Source organism: Elephantulus edwardii, unplaced genomic scaffold (genome assembly GCF_000299155.1).
Source record: "Elephantulus edwardii isolate Elephantulus edwardi_28Jun2011 unplaced genomic scaffold, EleEdw1.0 scaffold00087, whole genome shotgun sequence".
Taxonomy (NCBI): domain Eukaryota; kingdom Metazoa; phylum Chordata; class Mammalia; order Macroscelidea; family Macroscelididae; genus Elephantulus; species Elephantulus edwardii.
The window spans coordinates 808,745-819,634 of record NW_006399837.1 but is presented as its reverse complement, the minus strand read 5'-3'; the positions used below and the strand labels follow the sequence as shown (position 1 = coordinate 819,634).

Genomic DNA, 10,890 nt, shown 5'->3' with positions numbered 1-10,890 from the left:
GTTAGCCATCTGAATGTCGTCTTCGGTGAAGTGCCTGTTCATATCCTGTGCCCATTTTTCTATTGGATTATTTACCTTTATCTTGTTGTGGTGAAGGCTGCAGTTCTTGACCCTCTGCAGCAAGCACTTCAGATCCTCCTCAGTTTTAGGAAGCAGGGTTGTGTCATCTGCATAATTCAGATTATTGATGAATCTTCCTCCAATCCTGATGCCACATTTCTCCCCATACAGCTCAGGATCACAGATAATCTGTTCTGTATACAGATTGAAAAGGTACGAAAATAGGACACATCCCTGGTATGCGCCCTTCCCAATTTTGAACCATGCAGTGTTCCCTTGCTCTGTTCTGACAATTGCCTCCTGGTCCAAGTATAGGTTTCGCATTAGCACAATCAAGTGTTCTGGGATTCCCATTCTTCTCAGAGTTAGTCACAGTTTGTTGTGATCCACACAGTCAAATGCCTTTGCATAGTCAATGAAACACAGATAGACATTTCTCTGGTACTCCCTGCTTTCAGCCAAGATCCGGCTAACATTGGCTACAATATTCCTAGTACCACAAAGAAAGGTCTGTGTCAGAGTTGTATCCTTTCTCCATACCTATCCAATCTGTATGCTGAGCAAATTATTCAAGAAGTTGGACTTGTGCTCACTTTGGCAGCACACATACCAAAATTGGAACGATATAGAGATTAGCATGGCCCCCACGCAAGGATGACATGCAAATTCATGAAATGTTCTATACTTTTTTTTAAAAAAGGAAGCTATACTCCATGAAGAATAATATGGAATCAGGATTGGAGAAGACTCATCAATAACCTTCATTATGCAGATAACATAACCTTGCTTGCTGAAAGTGGGGAGGACTTGAAGCACTTGCTGCAGAAGATCAAAGACTATACAACATTCATATTCAATATGAATTGCATATCAACATCAAGAAAACAAAACTTCTCACCACTAGACTGATAGTCAACATCATGAGAGATGAAAAAAAGATTGAAAGTATCAACAGACTGAAACATCATCTTACTTGGATCCACAATTAATATACTTGGTACCAGCAGTCAGGAGATCAGGAGACATACAGCACTGGAAAAGCCTGCAGTCAGAGATCTTTCCAAATTACTGAGGAGCAATAATGTCAGTTTGAGGACTAAGGTGCACCTGATTCAAGTCATGCTCTTTTCAATTAGCAATAATCGCGCCTCGGATAAACCTCACTGGCTACGATATTGCCACTGCGCAAAGCTAAGCCATGCTCTTTTCAATCACTTGTTAAGCATCTGAGAGCTGAACAGATGAAAGAAGAAGTGATGCTTTCTGAGTTTTGGTGTTGGAGATAGTTCTGAATATCTCATGGACTGCCAAAAGAACAGATATGTCTTGGAGAAGGTATAGTCAGAGTTCTTCTTGGAGCCAAAGATGGGAAAGCTTCATCTCACATGGTTTTGGCATGTCACTAGGAGAATCTTTTAGAGTAACATCATGCTTGGAAAGGTGGAGGCGCTGTGAAGGAGAGGAAGATCCTCAACCAGGCAGACTGGCACAGTGACTGTGGGAACAGGCTTGAGTGTCAGCGTTTGTGAGGCTGGCACAGGATTAGCGAGGGTTCAGGTCTCTTGTTCATAGGGTCACTATGAGTCATACTGCACACCCTCCATGCCCTCAAGAAAGGAGGAGGTGGGAAGACCCCTGTGGGCTTGCCTGTCCCTGGTGCGCGTTAGAGCACCTGAGCAGGCCCCAGACCAGGGCAGGAGGCTGTTCTGCAGGGAGGGCAAGGGCACCAAGGCCTCGCCCAGCCGTGTGCCAACAGCCACACAGCTGGAATCAAGTCTCACCGGTGGCTGTGACCGCATCACTGAACTCCTCTCAGTCTGCTCACCTGTACGCAGCAGCCACCAGCAGGGACCCGGCACAGCGCCTGGCAGGAAAGTTTCCCTGAGAGCTGCCATGAGTCCAGGCCCCCAGGACACACACCGAGTCCCCAACACGACTTCCCCAGCACTCACGCTGATGCCTCCTACACAGAGACAGGGTGTCACAGACTACACGAGCCAGGGCCCAGTATATCAAGTTAGGATCCTTCAAGCCAGCTTAAGCCAAAGAAAAAAGTGGGCTAAAGTGGGGGACAGGGACAAGATGCCTCTAGTTAACACAACAGTATAAAATCCCAGGTGGTGCAGGTCCAACTGGACACTGCCAGGCCTTGGCTGGTGGCTTCCCCTCAGCTCGGCTCTACTCTGCTCCCCTCTCCCGGCACTCTCGTTTTCAGGAGAGCTCTCTCCTCTGGGCCAGCAGCTCTGAGTCTATCGGCTAATTAGCACATAGGGTAAGTGTCTCTTTCTTAGTTCTGCAGAAGCCCAGGGTGAGGCCTTGGTGAGCTACAGCGGGTCACAAGAGCACTCTCAAACCAAAAGCCTTGGCCAGGGACAGCGGGAGGGGGTCAAGCCTGCCAGACTCCAGAGCAAGGTGGTCCTGACACAGATACCACCCTCCTCTCCCCCAGGCCTCACCAAGCCCTTGAGATTTGGGACCCACAGTCAGCGGCCTGAAGTCTTCACTGTTTCTAAGTTGGAACTTGAGTGAGAGACTCCAGCAGGCCTGGCTACCTACCTCTCAGACCACTGCCTTTTTGAGATTGGCTGCAAGGGGGCAGAGGGCCACAGTGAACTGGAGATGGCATTTTGGGGACAAAACAAGGCCACAAGCTGTGTGGGGCTACGTGAGGCCACAAGGTACTGAATGGGGCCAGGATGGGCCACAAGCAGCCGCAAGGGACCGTGTGGGGCCAGGAAGGACCATTTGGGGCCGTGAAGGACGGCGAGAGGCTGTGAGGGACCACGTAGGTCCAGGAGGGGCTGCATGGGGCTATGAGGGACCATGCAGGGCCAGGAGGAACCGCGTGGGGCTGGGAGGGGCCGCGTGGGGCCGTGAGGGACTGTGTATGGTCAGGAGGGACCATGTGGGGCCAGGCGGACCATGTGGGGCCGGGCGGACCGTGTGGGGCCGGGAGGGACCGTGTGTGGCCGGGAGGGACCGTGTAGGACCGGGAGGGGCCGCGTGGGGCCGGGAGGGGCCGTGTGGGGCCGTGTGGGGCCGTGAGGGACCGTGTATGGCCAGGAGGGACCATGTGGGACCGGGAGGGGCCGCGTGGGACCGGGAGGGGCCGCGTGGGGCCGCGAGGGGCCTCGTGGGGCCGTGAGGGACTGTGTATGGCCAGGAGGGACCATGTGGGGCCAGGCGGACCATGTGGGGCCGGGCGGACCGTGTGGGGCCGGGAGGGACCGTGTGGGGCCAGGAGCGGCTACATCGGGCTGCGCCACACAGGGAGTGCTCAGAGGGCTGTGCTCCTAGAGAAGGTGACAGGAAAAGTTGCACTCAGGACTGCTGTGTCTAAGGACACTCTTGACAGCTGTGAAATCTGGAATGGAGACAACTTTATTGACACCTGAGAAAAAAGTGCAGCAAGAACATTCAAGTGAGTGCCCGGCTTGTCATCCTGGACCAGATCTTGCCAGAGTCCAGGCCAGGGAAATTATGCCCCTCCCTTGACAAGTGGGGTCAGTTGGGGCCTCACTGGCCAGCAGTCAAGGGCTGGAGAAGTCCACCACCAGTCCTGAGCCAGACTCCACGCAAAGGAGAGAAATATCCACAGCTGCTGCGGTTACCACCCGAGGCCAGGGCTGGGGACGGCGGCAAAGCCTCACCGGTCAGAGTCCAGGGCCTCGTGGGTCACGGTCCGGAGCCCGATAGAAAACAACTCCTCCCAGGGCTCCCGGATCCAGGCCAGCAGCGCCGTCAGCTGCTCCGGACACACCACACGCAGCGTCCAGAAGCTTTCCTGTCGAGACACCTGGCCGGCCAGGCAGACGGAGGTGGCACTCAGCAGGGCCACACCAGAGGGGGACAGGGAGGGCGCAGAAAGGGACCTATCCTCTATGTCTCCCCATAAAACACCCTGGGTTTGAGCCTCCACAGGATTTTCATTTGATATTTTACAATTCCATCTTCCTTGTCTTACAAAATAGAAATGTGAGTTAAGCTCCTGAATTCAAATCCGGTTCTACCATTTATGATTCATCTGTAAAATGGAACCAGTCACAGCTGCTCCCTCATGTGGATGGAGGGAGCCCTGGTGGCTTGGTCGTAAGCAAATGCATTGCCAATGCAAAGGTACGTGGTTCAAATCTACCAGCTGCTCCACAGAAGATGGGCAATCTCCTCCCGTGCAATTAACTGCCTCTGGAAACCAGCTGGAGAGTCAGCTACAGGTTCAGTTCAACTTAATGGTACACGACACCACGGCGGATGGAGGCTATAACACTCACACGAGGTGCGAGGGCTCACATGCAAACTCCCAGGAGCAGAGGGCCTTACGAAAGCTGCTCAGATTCTCCACAGCCCCATTCCCATCAAGGCTTTCTCCAGCTGCCTCCTGCTCCACTCCTGCTCTCACAAACCAGCGCAGCCGCGATCTCCTCTCACCCTGGTCCTTCCTGTGTACACTCTGATCACCTGTTCCCGTGTCACACGTCCCCCCAATTCCTAGGCTCCCGAGACCCACTTCCCACACTGCCCTCAGTGCCACCACTCCACCCACACCTGCATCTCAGCACCCCTCACCTCGTCATAGAAGACGAGTCGCAGGTGCCGCGGGGCTGTGCGGTAGAGCAGCACTGAGCTCAGGCTGCTGACGGGCTGCTGCTCCCGGACACCCACGCCAGGGCCTGGTCCCACGGGAGGGGCCTTCTCCGACCCTCCGCCGGATGCTGCTGGAGGAGGGGGCTCTGCAGGGGACCCCACAGGGTCTTCATCTAGCAGGTACAGGGTGGACAGCGTGAGCAGCAAGGACACAGGGCATGTCGAGGGGCCTGCAGGACAGATGGAGTTGAGGCCCAGTGAAGAGCAGCTAGAGGAGTCCTGGTCACCGGACCAGGGTCACTACTCTCAGGAGAGAACCGCCCTTGGCGGCATCCTGAACAGAGCACACAGCCCAGAGCCTCATCCTTGGGCAGAACACCAGAGCAGCCGGCACACTGGGGCCCACGGTCCAGCCTTTCCAAACGCCACAGATCCGCAGCCTCCAAACCCTGTGAGGCTCACTGAAACCTGCCCACGGCCCACCCCACCAATGGCAGGATGCAATCCTGCCTTCTGATGGGGACAAGCCGTGCAGCTCGTCCATCCGCCCCACTTCAGAGACCACCAAGATCACTGCAGGTGTCTCCAGGCCCCACCCTCAGAGGCAGGGAGCACAGAGCCATGGTCAGGTACCACCAGGAGAGGGAGAAGTCCAGGGCTGGGCACAGGTCCACTACAGGAGCACTGCAGAGGCTCTGGGGATGAGCTGGTCACTTGGGCCAAGACAAGGGACAGGGAAGGGGCCCTCCAAACACAGCAGGCTCACCTTCTATCAGGAACACTCGAAGATAGAAGAAACGGAGAGACTCCAAGGAGGAGTCCATACCCAGCAGTGGCCTGGGGAGATGAGGCCAACACGGGAAGAACGGTCACTCGGGAGTAGAAATGGAAGCAAGGGGGCCACAGCTGGGAGTCACCATGGCAGAGTTCAGGGGACAATACCAGGGGTGGTGGGAAGGTCTGGAAAAGGGCAGGGCCTGCCAGGGCTGCCCAGAGCTGGGCAGGGGGCTGTGTGGAGACAGGGCCTATGCCCAGGGCTGCGGTCAGCACCACCCCGGCCACCCATCCACTCACCAGAGCCGGTGCGCTGGCGTCACCACCTCCTCCGTGGTGCGAACACAGCTCCTCCAGGAGGGGGGCAGGGACTGCACAGCATCTGGATGTACAGCAAGGACAGGGAGTCCACAGGAGGCTCTGGCTCCAGCCCCACTTCTCCACTGCAACACCCCATATTTCCAGACGTCAAAACTTCCCCAAGGGGCAGGAGTCCATTTCCACGGTCAGTGCAGATCTGAGGGCTCGGGCCCAGGTTCTTCTACTCCCTCACCCCATCCCGCCCTTCACTGCTTGTCTCACCTGTCAGCTCCCCCAGGAAGGTCTGGCACTGATTGGCATCTCGGGGCAGTAGGACACAGCTGGCCCCTCCAGCTGCCCATTCTAACCGCAAGCTCTGCCCAGCCAGGCCCAGCTCAATGCTGCTCAGATCCTGCAGGGGGACGGCCAGAGTCGGCTGGAGCCAGCCAGCAGGAGGTCCCCTGGGGAAGGGGCAAGGGAGCAGACGGATAGAAGAGAGTAAGAGACGTGACAGCAACAGAGACCCTAGTTTCCCGGCTGCACCTCAACCCACTCACCGGATCTCCTCTGTCACCTTCAACACATAAAGCCTGCGGTCAGACACCACCACGAGGCACAACATCTCCCCTGCATGGCCTGCCAGAACCAGTGGCACCTGAGAGAAAGGGAAATTTGACAAGAAACAGGAACACAGACCCAGGGAGACGGGGACCAGGCTGAGGGCTGTCACTGTGACAGCAGCTCCAGCCGACCTGCTGCATGCACGACCACAAGGGGGTCCGTCATTGACGCTGTGCTGGGCAAACTCACTCGCCCACTCTTGTCCTCACCACACGCCACGAGGCAGGCGCTACCATCATCGTGTAGAAGACAAAGACCCCAATACCAAGGAGCCTGTCCCCAGCTGTGGGCTCTGGAGTTAGTGCCTGCCGGGGACAGTGGGCACCACACACACCTTGAGGCAGCACTGGAACTCCTCCTGGGCGTCGGCAAACACCTCCACGTCCAGGAAGAGCCGCAGCCGGTGGTCCACCGCGCGGAGGCCGCAGCGGTCAGGGGCTGGGGGCCGGGGTGTACCGTCAGCTGGGGCTGCAGCTGCACCCCTTCATCAGGGTCCCCCTCCCCCAAATGTCTTGTTTTGTCCACACTCACGTGGACTGAGGTTCCAGCTGCCGAGGTCCTGGGAGACTGGCGTCTGAGAGGGGACACTGTCAGCCCTGCTGTGGGGGTTGCTGTGGCCAGAGGAGTCACACACAGGGCTGGACGAAAGAGAGCGAGCTGGGGACTGCCCTTCCTGTCTTCTCTCCCCGGCGGGAGTCACAGTCAGGAGGACCACATGATCACTACCACAGGAGGGACACACAGCAGGGGAATCTGGAGGAAGACATGGACGGTCCCTGTGAGGTCCAGAAACAGCACTGCAGCCCCTGATGTGCCCCTGACAAATCCCACCCACTTGCAGACCCCCGTGGGCCAGCATCTCCAGCTCTATATATGACCCATCGTTTTGTGAGCCCCCAGGCTCCCTCTCTCGGCACTGCCACCAACCTTGGTCATACCCAGAGAGGGAGCAGCAAACCTAGACCAGAGCCTGACCTCCACACACACACATCCTTGCCAACTGCAGGTCCTCTGAGGCCAGACCCAATCGGGCCATGTTTGGCTAATGGACAGCCTCAGGCCAGCTCAGCACCCCAATGCCCTTCTGGTTATGAAAGTAGCAGACAGGACAGCAGGGGGACACTGCCGGGTCCCGTCCCCAGCTCCATCTCACACCAGCTGAGTAATCTAAGGCACGTCACCAAGGCTCTCTGGGCCTGGTCCCAAGTGGGTAAAATTAAGTGAGAATGGCATCGCTCTCACGAGCCTGTCACGAGGCGTGAGTGAGGAGATAAACCACAGAGGGAACATATCAGAGTCGGGGAACAAACGCCCTGAGTGGCTGTGGCGTGCTGGGACATGCTGGACCCTGGATCCCGCTGTGGTTTCAACCACTGAGGCAGCTCTGATCTGGAGGATGGCGGGGAACTTCCACAGGGTCTCCCAGGCTGCAGTCCATGGGAAATCACCGAGTCTTTTGCTCTGCAGAGTCACCAGGTGGGTTCGAACTGGCCACCTTTCAGCTCGTGGGTTCAGAATGCTGACCATTCGGTTAGCAGCTAAATGCTTAAGCACTGAGCCACAAGGGCTCCTTTGTCAGTATTATCTGCTCTCTCATGCAAACTCTCTTTATCCCAGTTTTTAAGTGTAGAGTACACAAATCAAATCATTTATACACTCTGTCCAAGACAGTAGGACAGTGAGGAAGACCTCTGACCTCCACGCACCTTCCCTAACTCAGACCCACAGCCAGAGCACAGTGACCTCACAGGAGAGCGTGCCCCTCCACAGGGGCCCAGGACCGTGAGCCGACAGAAGCAGGCTGCCTCGGCCTTCTCCTGGAGGGCACAAAGTACTGACCTTTCAGTTAGCCTGAACACTTGAATCACTGTACCACCAGGCTCCTGTGTGACTTTGTTGTGGTTGTTGTGTATTGTTGAGTCGGGATCGAGCCACTGGTGACCCTCCATGGGTTTTCAGAGGCAGCAAATCACACAGAAAGGGACTGCCCATCTTTGTCCTGGAGAGGAGGTGGATTTGAACCACACACCTCTGTGCTAGCATCAAAATTCCTTACCACTCAGCCACCAGAGCTCCGTAGAAGCAGATATACTTTATTGTTGTTTTGAACCACTGAGTCATCTGCAACTCACAGCAACCCTATGTACAACAGCTCTGAACTCTGTCCTATCCTGAGCGAGTCTCGCTGTCTCTGACACACCTACTCCCATTACCCCAGCTAGTGTCAATCCACCTCATCCGGGTCTTCCTCTCCTGCACTATCCCTACACCCTCCAAGTATAATGTCCTTCTCGAAGGATTGGTCTCTCCTGTCCAAAGTATGTGAGATGGAGCTTCAAAATCCTTGCCTCCAAGGAGAAACCTGGTTTCACCCTCCAAGACAGAGCTGCTTGGTTTAGTCACGTTTAAATTCCAGAGCACCACCACAAGGTAAATTCATTCTCTCCTTTTTTTCCTTTTCAGACTGAAGAGCAAATAAAAAGACAGCATGGCACGCTGTAACGTTAATTAACAATGCCACCACAGAAGGGACCCCAGAGGCCCGGTAGTCCCGCAGAGCACATGAGCTGTGCTGCTGGGCCTGCTGAGGCCTGGAGCCGCCTGAGGCAGGGCCAGGTGGGGAACGCGGCAGGACGCTGTTTTCTAGGGGGGAAAAATTGAGATTCCCTGCTCCAGCAGCTGCCAAGAGAAAGCGACTAATAAAAAACCATTCATCTCAAGAGAGACGTCAACAAGAACATTTCTCTGCTGGCAAGTCTGATGATAGCACTATGTGGTGCGTCTACCATGGGAAGTCGCCTGGTTTAACAAACAGAGGTGTGTGCACCTAGAGATGCTACATGTCACCAGGCGCACCATCAAGGAGCTCGCAAGGTCACTCAGGGAAGGACACTGGCTTCAGAGCACCTCAGCCAACAGCTCGCCCGCTCAGAGGGCAGTGTGACAGCCAGACGCCGCAGAGAGGGCTCTTTAGGGCTTACACAGTGTCTGAAATGCTGAGCCAAATCTTAAAAAGCCTTCGCATGAGAAAATAATGAGTATGTTTAAGTACAGTTACAGAGATCCCATTTCTTGACTTTTAAGGGAAAATAAATCTAGGTACGTGACTCCTGGTTTTGGAAACGCGACAGGCAGGAGCTCCTTCTCTTACAGTGGTCTTCCAGGGAGCTCTGGCGGTCAAGTACTAAGAAGCTGCGCTGCAATCTCAAAGGCACATGGTTAAAAAACACCAGCTGCTCTGCAGGAGGAGGATGCGTGATCCCTTCCTGTGACACTTACTGCCTCTGAAAACCCACTGCAGGGTCAACTACGGATCAGCTGCGACTTGACAGTACTCAAAAGGGACAGAGAGGCCTTCTGCCCGGAACGTACTCCCACTGCTCATGTCCTGTCCTCACCCGAGGCTTTCCTTCCCACTCGATCTCCTCACAGTCACTGCCCTGAAACGTGGGCAGGTCAAGGTCAGGCTCATACCCGTCTTCTGGAGTAGGGGCCTCCAGCCATCCTCACCGTCCAGTCCCACACTGCTCTCCTCTGGCTTGAACTCATGGCCACAACGCAGACACTGCAGTCTGGCTCCCGGGGGCCCTTCTGAGTCTCCAACAGGACACAAAGCAATGGTTGGGACTGGCGTCAATACAGCAAGCAGCTCCTGAAATGGGGCGAGCCAGGGGCAGCATAAACAGGGGCACCCCAATCCTCACAGGCTAGGGTGACTGCCTGGATCTTCAGATCCACCAGAGCCCCTGGGCCCACCTGGACGGCTGCGTGGGCATCAGGCTCCAGGACCACATAGCGGCGTATCTGCCGGTTGGGACAGATGTAGGAGAAACGCAGCACGAGAACAGGTGGGTCTGAGTCCTGCACAGGAAAGAGTGAAGGACATAAACGGCTGGAGGCATCAGGGTTACACAGAGAAGAGGCAAGCGGCAGCTCTCACGCCACCCAGCAGCTCCCGTCCACGTCCACGTCCCAGCACTGTAACTCCCCTCCACGTCCACGCCCCAGCACCACAGTTCACGTCCACATCCACGTCCATGTCTTAGCACAGCCGCTCCCGTCCACATCCACGCCTCAGCACCACCAGTTCCTATCCACATCCACGCCCCAGCACAGCCACTCCCGTCCACGTCCACGCCCCAGCACAGCCACTCCCCTCCACGTCCACATCCCAGCACAGCCGCTCCCGTCCACGTCCATGTCCCAGCACCACAGATCCTGTCCATGTCCACGTTTCAGCACTGCAGCTCCCGTCCACGTCCACGTCCCAGCACCACAGATCCCGTCCATGTCCCGGCACCGCAGCTCCCGTCCACGTCCCAGCACCACAGCTGCCGTCCACGTCCACACCTCAGCACAACAGCTCCTGTCCACGTCCACGTCCCAGCATCACAGCTCCCGTTCACATCCACACTCTAGCACTGCAGCTTCCACACCAGCCAGCTCCCATGCATGTCCACGCCCCAGCACCACAGCTGCCGTCCACGCCCCAGCACCACAGCTCCCGTCCACGTCCACACACCAGCTCCCATCCACGTCCACACCCCAGCA

At 56.2% G+C, this 10,890-nt stretch overlaps 1 protein-coding gene across 1 annotated transcript in view; it reads right to left on the bottom strand.

Annotated features, from left to right (window-relative positions):
- STK11IP (serine/threonine kinase 11 interacting protein) overlaps positions 1-10,890 on the bottom strand; it is a 29,602-nt gene that overhangs the window by 9,832 nt on the left and 8,880 nt on the right. Inside the window, exons 15-26 of the mRNA XM_006890309.1 lie at positions 10,096-10,200; positions 9,814-9,991; positions 6,871-7,092; positions 6,674-6,777; positions 6,276-6,373; positions 6,001-6,179; positions 5,719-5,800; positions 5,411-5,481; positions 4,627-4,874; positions 3,711-3,856; positions 1,886-2,023; positions 1,733-1,824 (exon numbers count right to left, since the gene is read on the bottom strand). Of these exons, the coding sequence (XP_006890371.1) occupies positions 1,733-1,824; positions 1,886-2,023; positions 3,711-3,856; positions 4,627-4,874; positions 5,411-5,481; positions 5,719-5,800; positions 6,001-6,179; positions 6,276-6,373; positions 6,674-6,777; positions 6,871-7,092; positions 9,814-9,991; positions 10,096-10,200 (1,663 nt within the window). The remainder of the gene's footprint in view (positions 1-1,732; positions 1,825-1,885; positions 2,024-3,710; positions 3,857-4,626; positions 4,875-5,410; positions 5,482-5,718; positions 5,801-6,000; positions 6,180-6,275; positions 6,374-6,673; positions 6,778-6,870; positions 7,093-9,813; positions 9,992-10,095; positions 10,201-10,890) is intronic.